This window comes from Gracilinanus agilis, chromosome 1 (assembly GCF_016433145.1).
Source record: "Gracilinanus agilis isolate LMUSP501 chromosome 1, AgileGrace, whole genome shotgun sequence".
NCBI classification, from domain to species: Eukaryota; Metazoa; Chordata; class Mammalia; order Didelphimorphia; family Didelphidae; genus Gracilinanus; species Gracilinanus agilis.
In genome coordinates, this window is record NC_058130.1 from 595225944 (window position 1) to 595251137 (window position 25194).

General features: G+C 35.7%; 1 protein-coding gene across 1 annotated transcript in view; it reads right to left on the reverse strand.

The window, feature by feature from the left end:
* Window positions 1–25194, reverse strand: part of CDKAL1 (CDK5 regulatory subunit associated protein 1 like 1) — a 725348-nt gene that overhangs the window by 529242 nt on the left and 170912 nt on the right. The window contains exons 6-7 of the mRNA XM_044667435.1: window positions 20880–20976; window positions 4262–4310 (exon numbers count right to left, since the gene is read on the reverse strand). Coding sequence (XP_044523370.1) covers window positions 4262–4310; window positions 20880–20976 — 146 coding nt within the window. The remainder of the gene's footprint in view (window positions 1–4261; window positions 4311–20879; window positions 20977–25194) is intronic.

Sequence of the window (25194 nt, forward strand, 5' to 3'; positions counted from 1 at the left end):
GAAATCTTATTATAGACAGAACACAATATAAACAAAACAAGTATGAGGAGCCACAGAGGTATTCTAAGAGTTGACATCATTTTTAAGGAGAAAGAAGGAGAGAGAATTAAGGAGCATGGGAAAATTTCTTTCATAGTTAAGGGAGAAAAGAAATAAAATATAAGCTTAAAGAGTAAATGGTAGTATTCATCTAGTAGGAACAATGATGGCAATGCAATTTGAGGGTTTATTAGTCTTGCCATATCTGTATTTTAATATGAATAATGTGAATCTATGTCTTCATTGTAACTTTCCTATCGAATAAAAGTATATGGAAATGTCAAAAAATTTATTTCTGATTGTATGCCTGACCTGAGACTCCAGGAGGCTAGAGAGTTCAGACCTTGGACACTGGAGTGGGGCTGAGAGGGACAGTGGTAGCATGCTGAGACTCAGGGGAAAACCTCAGGTGAAGGAGCAAGCGTGGGCCAATTTCCGGACTCAGGGCAGCCAGCTAGGAGCACAGGGGTTTGACCCTGAAAACAGCTAGATCAGAGACCCCAGGAGGCTGTAGAGCTCAGACCTTGGGATCAGGAGTGAGGCTGAGTGGGGCCTGAGATAGCAAAGGCCTAGCAGACAGTGGAAGCCAGGAGACTCACAAAGTAGCCTCAGGCAAAAACTCCTCCCTAATTCCATACAAAGAGAGGTGGCTAGCCTTACTCAAACTTCTTGCTGAGAAAGCATAATGATGCCAAGCAAGGCCCAAGAAATAAACAACAAGAAAGCAAGAACAAAGCTCTAACATTTGATAACTTCTGCACAGAAAAAAACCAGAAAACAGAGGAAGACACATAATTTGGGACTTTTGGTATATTGATTGGCATTTTAATATCTGTATTAATCATTTTTAAAAACAACATGCCCCATAGGAGTTGGAGGCAAGGCTTCCCTACAAGAGGAGGTACGTGGTACCCTAATCGGATCCTGAATAAGGACTGTGTTCACTCAAATCACTCTGCTCTTTCCTCAGTCCCTGATTTGTGAATAATAGAAGTCATTTAAAAGTCAGATAGTGTTCCAGTGTACCAGAAAGACAACAAGGGAGAGGGGAATGAGAGCTTGGTCTAGCTGCCTCCATTTTAAAGCTAGACGACCTGCTGTGAAATTAACTGAGAGGGGGGAGGTTTCTCAGTCCTCATCCTTCTTGACCTCTTCTCAGTGACTGACACTGTCAATTACACTTTTCTCCTGGATAAACTTATCTCTCTAGGTTTACTTGGTTGTCTTCTTACCTATCTGATCATTCCTTCTTAATCTCCTTTGCTGACTCTTCAAAGATCCAGGTCATCCCTACTAACTCTAGGTGTCCTCCAGAATTCAATCCTGGATGTTATTTTCTTCTCTATGTTATTTGACTTGGTGACCATCAATTTTTGTGGATTCAGTTAGCATTTTTATGCTTATGATGATCAAATCCATTATCAAGCCCTAACTTCTCTGTCCATTTCTAATCTAGCATCTCTAACTATTGGATGGCTTAAATTCAACATGTCCAAAACTGAATCCAAACTTCCCCCAAGACCTCCCTTCTTTCTAAATTCCATATTACTTTTGAGAATCCCAAAACTCTCTCAGTCACCCAGGCTTATAACCTGAGTGTCATCCTAGACTCCTCATTCTCTCTTACCACCTCCCACATCTAATTTTATCATTTCTACCTTTGTAACATCTCTAGTATATTCTCCTTTTCCTCTTCTTTGACACAGCTACCAACCTTGTGCAAGCTCTCATCATCTTACACTTTGACTATTATCATAGCTGCCTAGATGCTCTTTCTGCCTCAAATCTCTCTCCACTACATTCTATTCTCCACTAAATTATCAAAATGTTCTTTATAAAGAGCAGGTCTGACACACTAATCAATAAACTTCAATGATTTCCATAAGCTACAGAATCAACGATTAAATCCTCAGGTTCAGCATTCATCTGACCCCTTCCTATCTTTGGAGTCATTTTTCATTTGATTCCAAATTGTATATTATCACTGGCCTCCTCATGATCCTCTCACAGTATAATGCAACTCCACTCCAAATCATTGGATGTCACTCATGATGAGAATTCTCTCTCTCCTCATTTCTGCCTCCTGGATTTCTGAGCTTCCATCAGCTAAAATCCTACATACCATAAAAAGCCTTTCTTTATCCCTCATGGTGCTAGTGCTTCCTTCTGATTATTTCCAGTTTATCTTGCTTATGTTTCATTTGTACAAAGTTGTTTACATGCTGTTTCCCACATCAGAATGTGAGTTTTCTGAGGACAGGAAATGAATGAATAATGTCTTTTGCCTTTCTTTGTATCTAAAACACTTAGCATAATGACTAATATGTTGTAGATTAATAAATGCTTATTAATTCTCTCACTCAAATAGATCAATGAAACAGACCAGATTAAGGAAGAAATAGAAGCAACTGAAACACTAAATGGAATAGAATATACATATTATACACATAATAAGTATATAAATACACACACATATGTATTAAAACATAATGTTGACATGGGCATTGTACAGAGATAGCAGGGACCCTACACCCCTTAACTCAGACAGGCTGTGAACAGGGGAATTCCCTTCCCCCTTCCCGCCCTCGGGACTCCAGAGGCAAAGACCCATCATCCTTGGAATTCCTTTAAATTGAGATAGATAAAAAAAATACACCTCCTTGATAACATCAAGTTGTATATCTCAGACTTTCATCTGTCCCCTGAACTATGAGGGTCACCCCCTATGTCTCCAGACAGACCCTGATCAGATGACCAACACTCCTCCCCCCACCGAATACCTGAGTGTTTACCACTCTAGAATCACATCCTCATCATGACACAGCATCACGTCCCCACAATTGTAAAAGTATATAATCCCCAGGATGGAGGGATTGGGGGGGAGGGGGCGGGGAGAGCCTCCCATGGCTGCTCCACTCATGCTGTCTTGCTGGCCATTAATCCTATCTTACTAATAAATCTTTCTTTTTTACTTTTAAGCTAAGTTTGGAGTCCTCTCATTCTTGAGAATGGTTTCCTTCCCGAACCCAGGGGTTCACCAATTTGCACCCCCCTATAAAAATATGAAGTAATAATTTCAGGAAGAAAAACTATTATTACATTAAAGACTATGTAATGTGGTATCATCTATTTCAATACATATTTATTACACAACTAATATATAACACTGGGAAAAGAACACTGGTTCATAAGTCAAGAGACTTAGGTTTGAGTCTCAGCTGCCTTCTTTATAGTGCCTGAGTCCTTAGGCAAGTCATTTAAGCCCTCTAATACAATAAACTCATTTAGGGGTCAGATTTTCACTTTAACTTTTGTATAACCTTCCCCTGACCTAGCATATAATAAGCACCTAATAACTGTTTGTTGAATCTGACTAGTGAATAAATTTAGAACAATTAAAATCTTGAACAAATCAAATGGGAGAATGCATGGAAGACATAAACATGCAACTCACACAGAAAAAATGGCAATGCTCAGAAAAAGGGAATAGACAAGATATATAGTAAGAGTAGTCCAAGCCATACACTACAAACGATAAGGAAATAAAAAGGACCTCAAGTGCCTTAGGTGGAATTCTATAAAGTATTTATGGAAAAACAGTGAAGAATATGATCCAAGATAAGGAAGCTTCAAAAGGGTTTCAAATCTTCATTGGTGAAGAGAATAAATCAAGATCTCAAAAAAGTACCAAGGCAATCAACAAAACAGTAACTTCTCCACTTATTTGAATTTACTTTATTAATAGAATTTGACCAAAAAAAAAACCTTTTCAATATACACTCAAACAAAATCTCACAAAGTACATTTCCTAAAAATAATATTTTTTAATAAAACTCCCTAAGTCTAAACGTGACCCAAGCATTTCAATCATTATCAATGTGAAAACCTTGGAGAAAATTTTGAGTCACCATTCTCCTTTGCTCCCCAAATCCAAATAAAAATATAATAAATAAATCTAGGCTCCAGCCTCTTCTGTGATTTCTTTCAATGATTTCCCCCAAAATTAGGCAACAGAATTATCTCTTGATAATTCTGTAACACTAATTTGAACATGCAAAAGAGTGATTTGTCTCTTACTTATCATGATTATACTGGTACTTGAATAACTGACTGCCTTTACTCAAGTACAGAGAAGTCTTACAGACAGGCAGAGGCCCAGAGACACATCAGCACTCATTTCAACGAACTCAAATATCTTTACTCATTTATATTTCTTGATTACCTTTAATGGTTTCCTCCACAACTTCTACTACACGGTCTATTTGCTGAACCTAAAATAATACAAGAAAACAAAAAAATTTTAATGATGTATATAATTAATGAAAATTCGACTCTAATGGTATTTCTCTTTGAATCAATGTTAGGAATTCTAATAAATACCGTTTATGAAAATCTTTGAAATTTCATATTGTAAGTCAATTATATCATCAGGTGACATAAGAAAGAAATGGAAATGGGTTTTTATCAGATCCTACTATTAGGGCTCTACTGTGCATGCCTGTCAAAAGATCATTATATTTAGTCTAAATATTGTTAGGAGGGAAAACATCTGATTCAAAGAAAGGAATATTTAGTGCAAAGAAGAGAGATCTAGAAAAGGGGGAAACAGGGAGGAAACAGAGATGGGCACAGGGAAGAAAGGGCAAGAGAACATAAGAGCTCAAAAAATAGCAGAGGTTCAAGATTCACATAATATAATAAAAACCTATATCTAATTCATTGTGAGAATAAGGGGAAAGTTTTTCTTAATTAATACTATAAATTGTAGCCCTGAATACTCAAGAGCTCAGCAGTTGGTATATAATTCAAACAAAATAAATAAAACAATATCTTTCATCCTTAAGGCTTTAGCTAATAAATAGATATATAAAAGAAGACATGCAATATGTTCTATTACTAACTCCATATGTTTTCCACGATGAAGAAAAGGAGTTGTAGAATAAACAATTCATAAATAACATCAACAATTCATTGTGCAGCAGAATTTCTTAAAAGCAAAGTTATTTTAATCATGCAGAATAAGCACCAAAGCTGTATCTGAATATATAATGAAATAGTACTGCTACAATATATAGAAAGATATTACTCAAAAGACCCTACTTTGAGACATCTTGATAGTTCAGTAAAGGAATATATATATATGAGTGTTGATGCATAACAAATGCAATTTTGATATAAAATTACATTTTATTTTATATACAAATATCTTAAATAATTTTGGAAATGGTACTAGCAAAAAATTGTTTTGTACAAACATAGAGTTACCAGAACACTGTAAAATTTCTTTTTTTTTTTTAAATAAATCTTATTGCTACCCTTTGTTCTCATATCATCTAAATTTCTTTGTAATTTTGCCACTAATCACTTTTGATTGTTTGGGGGTGGTTGTTCTTTCCATTTACACTGTCTTACTTATCATTTATGTTTTCTAGACTCTGCTTACTTCACTGAATATCAATTCAAGCAATCTTTCCTTGTAACTCTATTTAGGTAAAATCCATGGCTTCTTACAATGTTGTAATACTTCATTGCATTCAAGTGCTACCATTTGTTTAGCTATTGGCCAAATAATAGGCATCTCCTTTCTTTCAAATTCTTTTGTTTTCATCAATGAACTCCTTGTAATTTATGCCTACTATTGGAATCTCTGATCTGAAAGTGTATGTATGTTTTAGTCACTTCATATGTATTATTCCAGACTTGTTTTCCAAAATTGTTGTATTTTAATGCACAAATTGCCCAATAATATGTCTACCTTCACACAACTACTACTACAGTGACTATTTTCTAGCTTTTATCATTTTTACCAATTTCCTGGTAATGAGGTAACCATCTTTTAAAAATTATAATCACATACATTCTCTATTACATTTCATATTTTAAGAAGATATTCCTGACAGTTATTATGGTTGATTAAGATTAAATGTGTTTTTAAAAAAAAAAAAAGAAAAATGTCACCAGATCAAAAATACCTATTCATTGTTTGATCACAGATTACCAAAGTGGCACACAGCTAAAAACTCTTTAAGTTAGAGCTACGTACAAGCAATAATACTGCTTATGTTTCTTCTTTCTTCCTCTCATAATCTTGCCTGCCATGACTCAAAAAATTACCAACTTATCTGTAACTACCATAAATGAAAATGGGCTACCAACAAGCCTCCCAAAAGTTTACAAGTATACCCAATTTGAAATTCTGCCTGAGGATGTTTCTGATTCACTTTTGCTCTGCTAGGAGTGATTTCTATCAACAGTTAATGACCATGATTTGTACAACATAACCATGTCTCACAGAATTACAGAATCTAAAAGAAAAGAAAATCAGAGGTATCTAATAAAGGCTATATAATGGCACAAAAAATCTTTCTAGAGTAGGGGTCCTACTTCAACATAACCAATACTTCACTCACTGCCTCATAGAGAAATCTATATAGCTTCTGGAAATTACAATTAGAAATGGTTCCCTTTGTGATAAGCCATTATCTGATTCTCTGTAACTTCTACTCATCAGATCCAGTTCTACATCTAGAGTCACAAAAAAGCCTAATTCTTCTTACATCCTATATTAGTAGATGGTTATCTCATCACTATTACATCTTATTTTTTCCCCAGGCTAAAAACTCCCATTTTGTTCTGTACAACAATCTGTTCAACTTCCTTTGGAGTCATTCATTTTCCAAAGGCACTCTTAAAACAGAGCACCCAGAACTGATACGAACATTCCAAATACAGTCTGACAGGCACAGAATTAAGTGAAAATACTACCTAATTTCATCTCATAATATTTACTAACATTACTTTAGTTTTTCTTGCTAGCATATCACACTGTGGACTAAAACTGACTCTAAATCTAATCAAGAACCATGTTGGAAGACTTATGTTAGGAAAAAAAATGCTAATAGGATGACATTTGTCCTTAACAAATTACATTTTATTATTCATTTTAATGTATACAATCCATTGAAATCTTTTGGGATCAGGATTATGTCATTATGATCATCATGAATGTATGAATAAGCAATTATCAAGTACTTTCTGTGTAGCATGCATTGTGCTAAGCACCAGGAATATAAATCAAAAAAGTAAAACAGCCCTTGCTCTCAAGAAACTCATGTTTTGAATAAACAAGTATCAAGTACTTTCTGTGTAACATGCATTGTTCTAAGCACCAGGAATATAAATCAAAAAAATAAAACAGCCCTTGCTCTCAAGAAACTCATGTATGAATAAACAAGTATCAAGTACTTTCAGTGTGATGTGCACCGTGCTAAGCACTAGAATATAAAGAGAAAAAGTGAGACACCCTTTGCTCTCAAGGAACTCATAATCTAACTGGTAAAGACAACTCATAAAAGAAAGTTCAGCTATGGGGGGATAGAAAGGAATGGAAGTTCTAAGAATGAAACAGGAACATACATAGCAAGATCAGTGGTCTTTAGTTACATAAGTCAGTCAGTTGAAAATACTGGGAGAGAGAGGTAAGAGACAAGGTTTAGAACATGAAGAGGCAAGGCAAATGTACAGATCTTTTAAAACCTTAGGAGGCAGAGACACAGTAAAGTCTGGTGGTCTTTCATCTTGGCAGAAGGAATAGAATGGGTGATTTCCATGTCACAGAAGCCAGATGAACAGGTATACAGCATAGATGGGGTCTGGGTATCCTGGGTGGGAGGAGGAACAAAAAGGAAAGGTGGACCAAAGAAGAAGCCAAGTGGAGAAGGAGGCTGTAAGAGTTAAAAATTTAGGTTTTATGCTAAATATGAAAACTATAAAGTAATATTGTGGTTGCTGAATTTAAAATGTAGCTAAAGTCAAAATGGCTTTTAGCAATTTTATTTACAAAGAGGTGGAAAGAGTGAAAGTAGAAAAATGTAGCTAAAGAAAAAGATTTTAACAAGCCTACCACCCTTCTCTGGTGAAGTGAGGTTCAGCCACACAGGGGCTTCCCCATGTCCCTCTTGTCTCCACGTGGATTTCCCAGTAATCCTCAGCCAGAAGTCCCGGTGGTATCTTCAGCCAGGGTTCCACCAATGCAGCCTCCTCCAAAGCCAAGGCAGGAATCTCAGTCACTCACCCGGCAAACTGACATAGGACCCAAGGAAAATGTCTCCTTCAAGTCAGGAAAGGAATCTCTGGAACCAATCTTTCCAAATACCAGGAAGGGAATGAATCTCCAGAATCAATCTCTCCAGAAGCCAAGAAAGGATGCATGCTAGACCATGTTGGTCTCTTTTTATACCACTTTTTTCCATGCCACTTCCTGTCACACCTCCTTTTTCACAGAAAACAATGGCAGTCTTTCAATTTGTATAGCACTGCCACTGGTGGGGGTGGGGGGAGGGAGAGAAGGAGCAGAGTTGTCACTTACTTTAGTAAGTGACTTGTGAACTCTCATACTTAATACTAAGTAGGAGTACTTAGTTCTTGATTTGATTAGCTAAAATTAGACAAGGGGAGAGTTAATTCTATCTTCACAAAGCCTCTGATGATGTTTGGTCTTTCTACTGCTCATGTTGGTTGAATGACTTTAGTGGAATTTAGTTATGTAGATTCTGATATTATATTAATTACATTATATCATATCTTATCATATCACATCACAGATTTCCCATGTGGGACACCTAAAAAATCCTGCCAAACAGTAACTTTGACTGAACTTGGAAGGCTATTAAGATTTTTTAACAGATTAAAAAGACTGTTGTAGTCCAAAAGTATAAATATTATATATGAGAAATGCCTAAGTTCTTCCAAAGGTAACTTTATAGAATTCCATTTGCAAAAGAGGCAAAAAGTTGTACTTGATATAATTTTTTTCTATTATCTTTAAATAAAGATAAAACATTCCCTTGAATTCCAGTTTTTATTGTTGTTTTGGGGGCAGATAGAGGGTGGTTAGCTCCAACAGTCATATAGCCTATAATTCTGGATTCATTTCCACTAATTCTATTGGAATTGAAAGTGACACTACTTTATTACGTTGTAAGCAAAGGCAGAAGTCTTCACTAAGTGATAATAAAATTGTCCCTTAAGCTAAAAGTACTCTCTCCACTTCTTGAAAAATGCTTCTTACATATTTTCCAAACATTTCTTTTTTCATATGTAACATCAGAAATAGCATCAATACTTGCTGAATTAAAGTAACAGAAATTAGACCATTCAATGAACACCTTTCAAAAAGTATTTTTCCAAGTCCATACACTGAATCTAAAACCAATACAAAGGTGTTAATTTCAGCCAAAATTGCAGTAAATGTCATTTAGGAGTACAAATACTTCTAAAAGAAGATTTCTTAAATCTACATTCCAGTCAAACCATTTCATAACGGCAAATTCAATTACTCTTTTTAACTCCTCCATACTAAGTTTTTGTACTTTCTCCAGTACAATAATAAGAAATTCAGAAAATGAATTTCCCCTGATTATAATAAATTTCTTTCTCATCTTCATTTTATGGACAATTCTTCCTGAAAGTCTTCCCTTCCAATGATCAGATCATTTTATCATAAAGCACATATATAATTGCTTTAAAATTGACAAAACATTCACTTGTTATATATTTCACTTACATCAACATTCAATATTTAATTCTCCCCCAAAAAGAATCATAAATAATTTTACATATATTCAGTTTATTAGATATTTAATCCTTCTCAAAAAATTAACTACAAAGATGATTACAATTTAATATACATGTACTATTTTTTAAAAAATAATACCTGATTTAAAATATGTGATTCTTCATAATGAATACAAAATGGTCCATAACATAATTCTTTACTAATTTCCATGATATAATAGAAAGAGAAAAGTGAGTCAGAAGAAATCTACATTGCCTGAATCAAATACCTACTGACTACATGCAGGAACACAGACTACAAATTCCCTATACTTTTTAAACCTTAACTTCCTAATCTATAATTTAGAAGCCTATGAAAAAAATTTAATATGTCCAGCTTTGTCATTCCATTTCAAAAAGAAGAAACTATTGGTTATCTATAATAAATATTAAATGATCCCACGAACAAACATGAGTGAGCAACAAAGTCAGAGTACTACACTTAGACTCAGAAAGATCAAGATTCTCATCCTGCCTCTTACAACATACTAGGTGAGTAATCACAGACAAGACAATCACTAAAAACATAAGGAGTTAATTTCTGAGATTATCAAGTATAGATGAGCCCCAGCCTGTGATCTGCATCACAGGAGTGACAAATCACAAGTACTTGACAAAATGAACAATCAGTTTCAAAGCATTTACTAAACACTTCCTATGTGCCAAGCATTGTGAAAAGCTTTGAGAACACAAAGGCAAAAATTGCCTAAGCCTTGATATTCTTCACATTGACTAAATGAGGGCTCTGAAGATTCATGGGCCATCGCATAATAACTTAACTATATAATTAGAATATTTTATCTTTCTGCTCTACTTACTTTAAATGGTAATATTCTACATTGTTTTCCTAAGAAAAATTTCAAGATATTCTTTGTACCTCAAAATAGCAAATGATACTATATGGGGAGAGAAAAAGCTTTCATTTTTTAAAAAGAAGTCCATGGAGGCAAAAAATGTATTATAATAGGCAGCTAAGTCGCAAAGTGGATAAAACAATAGGCCTGGAATCAAAAAGAACTAGCTTGAAATCTGCCCCTCAGACATGTACTGCAAAGATGCAATAAAGGCTTTTGCCCTTGCAAAAGTTAACTGAAAACTTCTGGCAGTTAAACCTTAGAATCCTGTGAGAAACAGGCAGTTGGTTCCCGAGGCTTGAGGAGAGCGGAAAGACCAACTGAAACTCTGCCTTAGGCTTTCGGTTTTGCTTTTGGCCTGTGCCTTGTCTCTGGACAATTTGAACTTAGCTAATTTCTGTGGACCTCTCCCTGTCCTTCTCCATACTATTCCCGTTACCTTTTCCTGTTTTTCCTGTGGGCTCTGGGAGGAAGGGTGGCTTTGAGATTTTAGTGATTAGATTTTGTGAGTTTAGTTTCCCTATAGGCAAGTAAAACATCCTTAAATCAAACTATCACTTACTTTATTGATTTAGCATACCCTCTACTTTAAAAGCAGCCATATCTTCCCTGACTAAGAGAGCAGGTTCTCTCTCAGTCTAACCCATTCCTGTGACCTTCCCCCATCTTGAGTCTCTCCATAGCAGTTGTCAGAAACCCTAAATCCCTCTCTCCTTCAGACCAACCCTGAATTTCAATAAATCCCCTTGTTACCTAATCAAACCCTCTAGTGAATCCTTATGTTGAAGAATTAGGCACGGGTTGAAGGGGAATGAATTAATCTCTTTTATTTCCTAAGGGAACTGGAGGCATCTATCTTGGGAGGAAGTAGTTGCCCGATACTTCATCCTATATCCTTGTCAGTTTCAGTGACAGGAAGGAGCCTTGAGACTCCTCCTTTGAGGATTTGAGAAACTGACAAGAAAGCCCTCAAGTCAGATTTAAACCATTTCTGACTGGCCCTATTCCTTGTTTCTATAGAAGTACCTTTCCTACCTGGAAGAGTTCAGCCTATTACCCACCCCCCTCCCAGTATCCTCTGTCTCTAGCCTGAGTGTCTAGTCTGTGTTAGCTGCCTCTCCTGAATACCTCACCTGTACCCTTACCATCCAAATACCGCCTTGTCCTTTCCTCCCTAAACTTAGTCATTCCTTTCATTCCTCTTTCCTAATATCTACCTCTCCTTTATTCCTTCCTTTGACCTTAAAGATTCCAAGATTACCCCACATTTTTTGATAACAGACTCTACCTAGGAAAGTCATTTAACCTCTATCTGCCTTAGTTTCCTTAAATGGAAATGAATATAATAATGGCACCTACTTCCTATTGTAAGAATTTAAATTTAGGTTTTATGCTAAATATGAGAATTCTAAAGTAATATTGTAGTCACAATTTAAAAATATTACAGCTTAAGTCATGTAAGTATCTGAGTCAACCTGGGACAAAAGGACTCTAAGTGTTTTTGAAAGTGGGGCTCCCTAGCAGAGACACGTGAGTTTTGGAAAGACCTTAATAAAAAAGAAATTCTGGGCTACAAGATGGAAGTTTGTGGGGGGGCAGGGTTGCTTACCCCCTCAGGTAAGGAGCCATGGGTTGGGGTGGGAAGGGTGGAAACATCTCCCTAGGTGGAGACCTGATGGCCAGCTAATTGTTGCCTAGGAAGCAGGTGCTAATTCAGCTGTTTTCAGTTTAAGGGGGAAAGAAAGGAAAAAAAAAAAAAAAAAGATTTAGGACTTACCCTTCCTGACATCAAATACATCAACAGCTGTAGATTGTAACCCCAGAATTAGCTACTAAAATCTGACTGAGGGAAAGTTTAGAGATAGTAGAAGGTAAGGAAAATTATCAAGAGATTGAGGGTACTCGTCAAACCTTTGTGGGACTCCAATTAAAGTAAGAATTTAAATTTAGGTTTTATGCTAAATATGAGAATTCTAAGGTAATATTGTGGTTGCCAATTTAAAAATATTACAGCTTAAATAAAAATGACTTTTAGCAGCTTTATTTACAAAGACGTGGAAAAAGTGAAAGTGGAAAAATGTAGATGAGAGAAAGTACTGCCTACCTACAAATACCCTGTTTAATCCTAATGTCTCCAGACCTCAAATGTGAATCCAAATGCAAATCTCACCAGAGTCCAAATCCGAAGAACCAGGAGGCACTGAAGAATCCATCAAGAACCTTCAGTGCCCAATTGAGGCTAAGACTGCCAAGAATCTCCCCAGAACTCAGGCTAAAGGGAGTGTTCCACCAAAGCTCCAAGGATCATAGAGAGTTTCCTCACCAAAGAACCAAGGAAAGAATCATTCAACTCACCACCACCAACAGACACAGAATCCAGGGAAACAGGCTTCTCCTCCAGTCTGGCTCACCAACACAGAAAGTGTGACTGAATCCTCAAGCTGGCCTTTTCAAAGCACTTTTCTCAATATCATTTCCTCTAACTCCACCAGTTTACAGGAACCAATCACAGTCTTTCAATTTGCTAAGCACTGCCCAGGGGTGGGCAGTGGCCTCTGGAGTTGTCACCCACTCTAGTAAGTGACTTGTAAACTCTCATACTTAGTGACTAGTAAGGTACAAAGTAGGGGTACTTGGGTTTTTGACTGATTAATTTAAAAGTTGCAGATATAGAGACAGAGAATTTGATTCACTCTTCAAACTAGGATTGTTCTGAGAATCTTTATAAAGGGATTAGCACAGTGGCTGGCACACAGAAGGCACTATAGAACTTTTAGATACTTTTATCACTATTATTGTTGTTGTTATAAAATATAACCACAGCAGAGCCAAGATACTAGAATACAGGCAACAACACAACATTCCCCTTCTAACAACTTTAAAATAACTCTTCCAATCAAACTTGAGAGTGGCAAAGCCAACAAAAGGTTGAATTGAGTCATTTTTTCATCCTAAGACAATGTAAGAGATACATAAGGGGGGGGGGGGAGTCTGTGAGACTGGAATGAAGCCAACTAGGAACACACTTCACAGCAGCACCAGCAGAGACCATGGGAAGCAGCCACAACCCTGGGGTGGCAGCATCAGGAGCGGGCAAGACAACTGGGCACCCTTTCCTAGCACTAGGTAGAACTAGTATTAAAGGATTAACAAGTAATAATCCCAATACTCCAAGGATTATTTCTTATGATATATAATAATAATAATCATCATCATCATCATCATCATCATCATCATCATCATCATCAAAAGAAAAATAATCTCAGTAAAAGAGAAAAGATTCCCAGACCAAAACAACTGGGAGAAAGCCCAGAGCAGGGGTCAGCAATGTATGGCTCTCAAGCCATATCTGGCTCTTTTGAGGGCCATAAAGCCAAATTTTTTTCAGGCGCTGTTACAGGAGTATGCACTGGTACAGGAGCTCACACTGTGAGCACTGTATGGCTCTCACGAAATTAAATTTAAAAAAATGTGGCATTTATGGCTGTCACGGCCAAAAAAGTTGCCGACCCCTGGCCCAGAGCCTTCAGAGCAGAGAGACTCTGAGGGCAGGGTCTCCAGCAAATTTATTTCCCACATGCCAGGACACAGGTGAGGATGAAACTCAATTCTGGGCAATGCAGCTCAGGAGCATCAAATTTCCACCTATACATTCCTCTCTGTGATCCTTTGGGAGACCAGTCTCCCCAATAGATCAGTTTAAACATAATAAACTTAAAACTTTAAAGATTTTTTTAACTAAAGGTAAATACAATATTGCAGCTTCCTGAGGGAAATTACAGTAATTTGGGGATAAAGGGAAATGAAAGAAAAGATGCAGTGACAAAAAAACAATTTAGGGGCAGTCCCCTTTAGCATAGGAGTATACCTTCAAAACAAATTAATTCAAACCCCCCCTCCCCCCATAGTTCAAATTCACCATAACTCAAAGTCCACTCTGGATCTTTTAGTGCAGTGTGTGGTCTCTGTAGGCATCTTTGTGGAGCCTTCTCTAAAAACTTCACCTTCTAGATTCAAGGAGATAGTCTCTTGTTATAAATTAGACTCAAATTCAAATCAAAGTTCACAACAATAACATATGGACTATGTTGTTGAGGAGGATAATAACATAATTGAGTCATTTTTTCATCCTAAGAAAATGTAAGACGTGCATATATCCCCTGAGGAGGATAATAACACATTCCACTCCCAGGAGGTATTAAAGAGAAAATGCAGATTAAGGTTAAGTTAACAAAGAGCAGGCTTTGCCTAGCAAACTGGAAGGAGCTGGAAAATTCCAAATCCTGGCAGAAGGGACATTTGCACACAGAGACTCTGCATTTGGCAATTGTGGTTGACAGTTGTGAACTGGGTAAGCAACGGTCTAGTGAGCCTGTGTATGGTTTTTGGAATCTCAGTGCTTTGGAGTTATGCCTTGGACACTGAATACAAGATCTTCAATCAAGACTATAAAAGTGCAGGTTGAGAAAGGATTTTTCTGTGTTGGTGGACTTACACAGAAAATCCCATCTTCCTTACTTCTCAATTAGATCATCTTGTTGTTCAACCTGTGTTCCTGGGACAAGCTGAGACATCTAGACAACAGCAAAAGGACAGCTTCATGAGATACCCTTACCCCTAACCAGCCAGTCCTTGCCCAAGACTGTCTGCTGGCAGTTTTAGTGATTAGAGTAGCCATCTCCACCCCTTCATTCCCTGTCAGTTACTTTTTAGATCTAAGTGGTAGTTCTACTACTTCCCTCCACTCCCTGTCCTAGCTTTGTTAATAAAACCCTGTTATACAGACCTTCCTTGTATCTTCTCCTTTCCCAGATACCTTTATTGACAACAAGAACCCAGTGTGAAGTAAATCTGTTTCCCTGGTTTTGTTCATCTATCTGTTATCCAGTTATTCCCCAGCTTATTGTGTATTATCTCTTTAGCCAGTTAACTCTCCACTTTACCCCACTTGTGTGAAGGACTAATTTAACCCCCAGAGTAACATTCACAATAACAGAGGATAGAGGGACACATATAAGAATCACACAAGGATACATGGTCTAGCCATAAGGCATATGAATCTATTATCAAAAACATCAAAGTATCGAAAGAATAACCTCTTACTGAAATATAGAATATCAAAAACATGAAAAATTCAAAAAATAAAGTAAAAAAATCATAACAGGTTCTTATAAAGATTCCTGTCCCATAAGCCTGCAATGACAATCACTCACTAACCCAATTCAGCATTCTGGAATACATTAAGTTCTCACATCAATAAAGAAAATAGAAAAAGGGACTAGGTCTCAAAATAATGGGAAATAGCATTCCCTGGTTTGACCCTTTTCTTCTCTTTCTGGGATAAGGGAGCCAGAACAATCAATGTTATGTACTTGATAGAGTGTGTGGTACAAGGAAGTCCTGCATTTAACACATGTTAAACAGCCGCAACTTCGATTGCTTGATCTCTTTGCGCAGAGTGTCATCAATCCCCGTAGGATTGGTTTGGTCTCTTTTACCTTTTGTACTCTTGTGGTACTTTGCAGATCACCTTCTGTGCTCCTTTGTGGTCCGTTTCTCCTTGAATTAGATATATTCATCGAGCAAAAGTCTCATAATATTTGAATAACTAGTGGCAGGTTGCCATAGTCCTTTTTTGAGTAAGCATTTATATGCTAGGCAAATGGACATCTTGGCTTATTCTATTTCCAAAATCAAAACAGCTAAAAAACTTTTTCAATACTGGTGACATGTGCTTCAAATACAAAAAAATGAGAGAAAAAACTCAAATACTATATTGCACAGGCAGGAAGGAAAACAAAAAAAATTAAAAATGTATTTATTTCATGATCACAGAGGTAAAATATAGAGCCTACTTGCAGAAAAATAAGATTCATTTCCTCTTTAACTTCCCATGATCTGCAGTGTGAATACAAATGAGGTAGATAAAGCAATGTGAGGGCAAATGAGGTAGATAAAGGAATAATACATTCAAGAAAAAACAAAAAAGTTACAAAAGGCACATCAGGTCAATAAAGGTCAATAATACAGATATTCTTTTTTGAGGTAGTATATGTGCTATCCTATAAGGGCAATTTGTTTAAGTAGAAGGATCAAACAAATACAGTGCAACAAAATAGTACAGATCCAGCAATAAGGAAGTCTAATCATGATTGATAATCAAACACAATCAATACAGTAAATTATTCATTATCAACAGAAGCTATAATCAGTCACGTGTTGCTCTATGACATACAAACTACATCCCTTCGTGGTTGCCAAAAATTTTAGGATTAAAAATCAATCCTAATACTCCAAAGAGTATTTCTTATAAGAATTAATAATAATAATAACAATAACAACAACAACAACAACAACAATAATAATAATAATAATAATAATAATAATAATAAGACAAATAGCCTCAGTAAAAGAGAAAAGCTTCCCAGACCAAAAAACCTAGGAGAGAGCCCAGAGCCACCAGAGCAGAGAGCCCCAGAGGGCAGGGTCTCCAACAAATTTATTTCCCAAACATGAGGACTCCAGGTGAGGATACAAATCAAAAGGATGCTGGGCAATGCAGCTCAGGTGCATCAAATTTCCACTTACACAGTATGGATCAGTAACTTTATTGCCCATAAATAGTTCTGGGTCATAGTTCGGGGGTACAGAGGAGCACTTATGGTTGGTCAAAAGCTAACAGAGGTCCTGGTTGAGATCCCAAGGCAAAAAGAAAAACTAGTGCTTGTGGGGGGAGGAAAGTAAAGAACCTTGGCACAATTCCAAAACCAAGGGTAGCACTAGCGTTTGTTGCTATAGAGGAACAGGAGCCCCACCTTGTTAAAGATCAGAGCACAGGTCAAGGAAAGCAGTGACAACAAATGCCTCCAGATCATACCAACTTGGAAGTACCAAAAACTCATATAATCCCAGAACTTGCTCTGAAAACAGCAGCAAGAAAAAGCCTAAAGGTTGGAACAATGTTTCTCCACCAGCAGGTGGGCAGAGCACAACTTTACCACAGATTTCAAAGTCAAGAAAGGTCTGATAACATGAGGAAAAACAAACAAAAAAATTTATTATAAAAAGCTGCTTTGGTGTCAGGGAAGTGAAGGACAGAAACTCAGAAGACAATGTGAAATAACTCTAATAAAAGCCTCAAAGAAAAATGCTAATTGGACGCAAGTCCAATAAGATTTTCTAGAAGAGTTAAAGAAAAAGATAAAAATGGTAGAGGAAAAATTGAGAAGAGAAATGAGAGTGATGCAAGAAAAATATGAAAAGAAAATTCAGTGGGGTAAAAGAGGCACAAAAACTCACTAGGTGAGAAATTTTTAAAAAGCATAACAGACAAAATGGAAAAGGAGGTATAAAAATTCATTGCAAAAATAATTTCTCAAAAATTAGAAATGGGTAAGTAAAAATTAGTAATTCCATGAAATATTAAGAAACATAAAATCAAATCAAAATAAAAAATAGAATGTGAACTATCTCACTGGAAAAATTATCCTGGAAAACAAATGGAGAGTAAATAAGAATGCCTGGACTATGAAAGCCACAATTTTGGGACCTACACATCATACTTCAAAATATTTTACTTTTAAAACACCCCAATATATTAGATTAAAAGGGTAAAATGGAAATTGAAATAAACCACAGATCAGGTCCCAAAAGAGATCCCAAAAGAAAATTCTCTGGAATATTATAGCTTAATTCCAGAATTTCCAGGTCAAAGAGAAAATATTTCAGTTAGCCAGAAAGAAACAATTCAAAAATCATGGAGGCACAGTAAAGATTACACAATGACCCAGGACAATTCTAAAAGACTTGTCAGAAAAAAAAGCTATCCACAGCCAGAGAAAGAACTGTGGGAGCAGAATTGCAGAAGAAAAACATGGAATGATCACGTGGTTCAATGGGGATATGATTGGGGATCTGATGTTAAAAGATGACTCTACTGCCAATAAGAATAACATGGAAATAGGTTTTGAACAATGATACATGTATAACCCAGTGGAGCTATTTGTCAGCTCTGGTAGTGGGGAGAGAGAAGAGAGGGGAACATGATTCATGTAACCATAGAAAAATATTCTACATTTTAAAAAACACACAGGCATGATTATAATACAAACTAAAACATGAATATATTAATTTGGATATGTAAAAAGTTACTTGCATACTTAAAACATGCCCATATATGGGTAACATCTCATTTGTTATCCTTGGATATAACATCCCATGAGGCTTATATTCTCCTATTGGAAAAAGCAAAAACATAGGCTATTTCTCAGTCTAATTTTTGTAGCTTGAGAATCTTAGAAGAAAGTCATTTCTAAACCTTTTTTTAAAAAGAGAGTGGTGGTAATGATATCTCTAGAATTTAGCAGTGCCTGGCACCAAATAGGGATTTAATTCTTATCAACTGGTTAGTTTAATGGCTAGTGAAAGGACTGCCCATTAAGGAAAATTCTTTCTGCCAATTCTGACTAACAAGTATTCTGCAATTTAAAAGTCTTAGATATCTGCCAGTGGATTACTTAGTTAATGACCAAAACATGGCAGAAGACCTGCTTTTTTCAAAACCACATAAAACTTCCAATATCCTCCCTCATCCCCAAAAATGTTTATGTCAGATGTTGAATAATTACAGCTAGATCAATAGAAGAAGGAATTTCCCCATAAAACAAAATGGTTTAGGAATTAATAACAAAGAACTCTAATATTTAAGAGCACCCCCTTGGCTGACCTTGAACTCACGTTTTCCTTACTCTAAGGCCATCATTTAATCCAATAATCCAATCTCTTTCTCAGAAATTCTCTGGCTTATTTTCCACAATTCAATGCTAATGTTTTAATTTTCTTCCAAAAGGCCTTGTGTAAGTTTCACTGGAACTCACTGGTATATAATCACTACTGATATCAGTAGTCTCACAGAAATTTTCATATATTCAAATGTCAATTCTGCCTTGATGCTAATTCTACCAAGCTTTCAAGTAAACAATCATTTAAAGAATCCAAGGAAAAGAGGTAGTTGTGGATTTTAAAAAATCAATGTGTTGGAATTATTTGTTGAACAAAAATTAAAGGATCTATAGATTTTGCAATGTTAATAAAATGCTATAAAACATATCTATGAATTCAAGTGAAGTTCTACTTAAGTGGCCACCAGAAGGAACAGAGAATAAGATGAGAAGATAAATGGCATGATTATTAACTGATGTTTTCTTATCAGACTAAGTATAATTATGCCATAAGTCAAAAAATCTGATAGACATTGTTGCCACTAATGAAGCTCACTTAAATTGTATAAAACTTTTTAACTAATTTAGCATACTGCAGTCAGAAAGGAGGTTAGAGAACATCAGCAACCTCTTCATATTACAAATGAGTGATGAAGGGCAGAGAAGCCTGGTGATCCATCTCACACTGTATAATAACATAGTAACACACTAGAACCCAGATCTTTTAACTTAACTTTTCATGTAATAGTAGCCTTTCTACTGCAATGTATTTCCTCCAAAATCTTAGAATTATATTGCTCTATTTCGACACTGCAAGTAGAAATTTATTGCCCTCATTTCTATGAAGAGCCTGTTATATTACTACCACTAATGAGGTAAGTTTTAGCTCATTTTATGAGTGATATTAGCTATACAATAAGTTATTTGTTTTGTATATTTTTTTAATTTTAAGTTACTAAATTAAATAACTTAAAGGAAACAAGAACTAATTTAGACTTGCCTTGTTCCAAATACAACAATAAAGTGAGATTCCAATGTTTGTAAAAACATAATACTTTTAAAACTATGTTTTTGCAAGATCTAAATTCAGTTCATCTCTCAAAGCAAGAGAAATTTAAATGCACACAAATAGTAAAAGCAAATTAAAGCTCTAAAATGAGTAGGATTTTATTGGTTTAAAGCAAGTATAGTTTCTATAAAATTATTAATGTGAGGAGGGGATTAGAAATCAGAAACATAGAACAAATTATTTGTTATTCTTTTAGGTTTCACAAGTCATAAACTAAAAGTAATTATTTTACACATAATTAAAAATAAAAAAGCAAAATCTAAGAGCTTCTATATGTTTGGAAAGGTAGTATTTATGAAGTCAGGTACATAAGAGAAGAAATATAAAAACATTAAATTGGGATAAGAGGTTATGCTGACATGATATATGTGTACTTGTACCCTTTACATATACAGTGATTACAGATTATTCATAAAATGTTTCATACTAGATATGGAAGCTCCTAGGGAGCAAAAATGGCATATGGAGAATCAGGACATCTTCAGTTTATTCATGTGTACTAAATTGTAAATAAAAAGAAATTTACAATATATTAATTACATATAAAAACAATTTCTATTTTTCTCTCTCAAAATAGCTTACCCCTATGATACTCAGGCCTTTGAGATAGTCCTGACGAGGCTGTGCTTGGGGGACACATCCGGCTAAAACCACTTTCTTGTCTTCCTCTTGAGCTTTCCTACAAATTAAAAACAAAGTATTATAATTCACTGTCTCACATGTGGAGTTTCTGAACTGATAAAAATACCTATGAATTTGCCCACTGAATGAAACAGAATATCTTCTATCTTATCATAGAAGACAAAGTTTGCATATTGTATTTCTCCAATTAAATAACATAATAATATAGACTAAACATTTATCATATTAACTTCCGGTTAGACTACAATACAACCTAGCTAGAACTTGTAATAAAGGATTGTTAATTACAGTTGGCGAGCACAGCTTAGGCAAAGGACCTACAAGGAATATTACTCTAAAATGGCTGTAACACATATAATATAGTTTTCATTATCACCAGCTTCTCACTGCTTTTTTGGACAGTGATGCAGGGAGCCATAGATTTTTGGTTTAGGAATGGTCAAGTTTTCCCTATTTACTATCCATTAATCCTTGGTCTGCCAGGATGTTAACTTTTTTTCTAAAGTATACTACACAGAGCCAGCTAGTTGGCTCAGTGAATTGAGAGCCACACCTAGAGAAGTGAGATCTTGGGTTCCAATCTGACCTCAGACACAACACTTCCTAGCTATGTGACACTAGGCAAGTCATTTAACCTCCTCTGCCTGGCCCTTACACTCTTCTACCTTGGAACCAAGAGATTAGTGATTCTAAGAAAGAAGTTAAGTTTTTTTAAAAAATAAAAATAAAATATATTACACACTTTATGATCTACTTAAACCAAATATAGAAAACAAAATATTGTCTCTTCTCAGTGATTTAGAGTTATCAATAAAAGCACTAGGCTGAGAAATGTAAGAAAAGGAGTTGTATTATGGCTATTGATCAATGAACATTTATTAAGCATTTGCTGTATTGTATTTAGTCCTTAGTTTAGGTAAAAACACTTTTTAAAAAAATTATCAAGGACTTCACATGTGACTATGGGAGAAATACTATAAAAATTATATGCATATATTACAAATACAAAGTAGATGGAAGGCAATTTTAGAAGCAAGGCACTAATAGAGTAGGGCTGGGAACAGGAGACATATCTCCAGGATAAACTAAGATTTCAGCTTAGTCTTGAAAGGAGTCAGGCATGCTAAGAGGCAGAGTTGAGTAGGGTAAGAAGGTTACAAGTATGAGGGAAATTAAATGCAAAGGCTTGGAGCATCATGTGCTAAAAAACGGAAGGTAGAGTGATGAGGCTTGACTGCAGAGTGAATGGAGAGGAGAAAAGAGGAATGCCTCCTCCAAAACTACTGAATTTTTCTAGGTGGTACTTATTGAGTGTGGCACATGGGTACTTTGGTTATTTAGTTTCAAAATAAGAGGATAAGTTTCACACACACACACACACATACACACACACACACTCACTCACTCACTCACTCACTCACTCACACACTCACTCACACACTCACTCTTCAGTTGCATCCTGCCCTCTGGAACCCTATTTGGAGTTTTCTTGGCAGAGATACTAGAGTTGTTTGCCATTTTCTTCTCCAGTTCATTTCACAGATGAGGAAACTGAGGCAAACAGAATTAAGTGTCTTGCCCATGATCACACAGCTAGTAAGTATCTGAGGCCAAATTGGAACTATGAAGTCACTTCATGCTAGATGTTCTATTCATTGTGCCACCTAGGTATCCAACAAAACACAAAACCCAGTTAAAATGTCATTGAAGGGAATCTATAAGGAATGTTATGGGCTGAACATGCCACAAAGATGACTTATTTTATGCATGAGATTGATATTATAGAATATAAATATATAAAACTATAAATATTGAAAATAAAATGTAATATACTGAATCAAAAGGATTAAAATTATAATAAAGTAGTAGGAGTTATCAAAGTTGACTAAAGAAAAGAAGATTCAAAACTGATTGTCTCGAGAACCATTGAAGGTTTCCAGAAAATATTAGGCTCTAGGAAACAATTGAATATTATTTGCATAAATCAGTAAAATCTTCACTACTTCTTGACAATAAGAACAACAAATGAGAGTGCTTAGGTCAGACTAGGTCCTATCTTCTAGAGGAAAAAAAGGAGATATGGTGATAGAAAGAAAAGAAGTCAGAAGTATAGAAGGAATTGCATCACTTTCTGTTTGTACCAGCTCTCTGGTGATTTAAATATTCAAAAGATCTTTGGAATTTAATTACACATGATTTATAAACTGATGAAGAGCATTAGTTCTGCTTGGTTACACCTGAGTATAAACAGAGTAAAGCCTCAAAGTTCAGAAGCTACACTAAGTCAATCTGCTGTACTGGAAGACCCTACCTATTCATGATTAGACATAACAAGCCATAAAAAAACAACAATCAAACAAGTAAATACAAGGTAAATTATGAAAAGGGAGATTAATAGCAATGGGAATAACAGAAGAAGCTTCACAACTTTAAGCCTGGTCATACTGCACCTTATCCTTTCTTGAATACAGAACCTAGAACTAAATGCAATATCTTGGATAAAATATGACCATGAAAAAGTACAGGAGGATTATTATCTCCAGGTTAATAGACATAAAAATTCTACTAAATCTGTCTAAAATTGTCTTACTGCCATGAACACTGTGATTCACTGGGCATGAAGGTTGAATAAATCTATTGGCTTTTTCAACATTAATGATTTTCAACTAGGTCACATGCACTCTCTGCTTGCTTACATGATTTTTTTAAATTCTAGTGTTGAAAGATAAATGAACTCCTAGTTGTTTCTAAGATCAGATATAACTTTCTGATCCTAAACCTAAACAACCTAGATCCAATTCACCATTTCAGCCTTGTTTTAAATTAAATTAAGGGGAGCTTTTATGTACTCTATATTCCAGTCAAAATAGAATGAAATGCTTCCTGCCTCAACACCTTCCTGACAATCACAATATCCATGCTTCAATATTGTTTCCCCCTTTATTTTACTCATCTAAAAAAAACTTCTCTTCCCTTTCAAAGCTCAGTTCAAGTCTCAAGTCTTCCATGAAGGCAATAACTGCAAATTGGCAAAACATAAGAATTGCTTGGAGAAGTGAGGATGAAGAAACAAGAATTTATTAAGCATCCCCAATGTGGTTGGCATTTCAGATACAAGCACAAATAATGAAATACCTGTTCACAAGAAGTTTAACTCTGTAAAGAAAGAGTAAGTACATATTAAAATGTAGACAGCATAAATATAAGGTGAGTAAATAAAAGGTAAAAGCAAAATAAAATATAACTCAGCTTTGAAGGAAGGGCACTTAGCAGTTTGGGATCAAGAAAAGTTTTATGGAAAAGATGATGCTGGAGTGGCATCCTAAAGGAACAGTGACTAAAGTGATTTTGAGAAGGGAGAATGGGAGAAAGTGGTACAAAGACAATAAGATGGAAGATGGGATGTAGTACGTGAGAAATAGAGAGAAGGATAATCTAACAGCATGGCAGAGTGCAAGAGGGAGAATAGAGCCTCTGAGGAAGCTGGAGAGATTGGGGAAGATTGTGTAAAAGCTATATTAAGGAGTTTTACATTTTATTCTACAGGAAACAAAGTCTCAGGTTGATTAAGTTGGGTGTTAAATGTTTAGATCTCTATTTAAAGAAAATCATTTGGGCAGTAGTAAAGAATGTTAACTGGAGTGATAAGAATCAAGATTGGAAGAGCAATCAGGAGACTGCTATAATAACATGGGACAAGGGTGAAGGTAGTTGTGTGAGTGAAGAGGAGGGCTGTAGAGAGAAAAGTTGTGGAGACAGAAATAGCAAGGTATGGCAACTGACTGGATATGTACTATGGAACTGAAGTTAAGAAGAGAAACTGGGCTGGTTATCTAGATCTCAGAGTCATCTACATAAAGGGGATAGTTAAATTATAGGAGTTAACAAGTTTGCCAAGAAAAAGAGCATATGAGGATAAGGAGAGGACCTACAACAGAATTTGGGAAAAATTCCACAGGTAGGGAGTACTACACAGATTGTAAGCCAGCAAAGGTACCTGAGAAAGAGCAGTCAGAAAGATGGGAAGCGAACCAGGGGGAAATAGTGTCAGAAAAACTCAGAGAAGAGTGTCTAGGAATAAAGGGGTGGTCAACAATGTCAAATACAGCAGGTCAAGATGGATTTGGAGAGAAAAAAATGAATAGATTTAAGAATTAAAAGATCATTGATTCCAAGTTAAGTGAACTAATAAGATTCAAAGGCCAGACTGCAAAGGGATGAGGGAGTGAATAAAAGGAAAAGAAGTAGAAGTCTT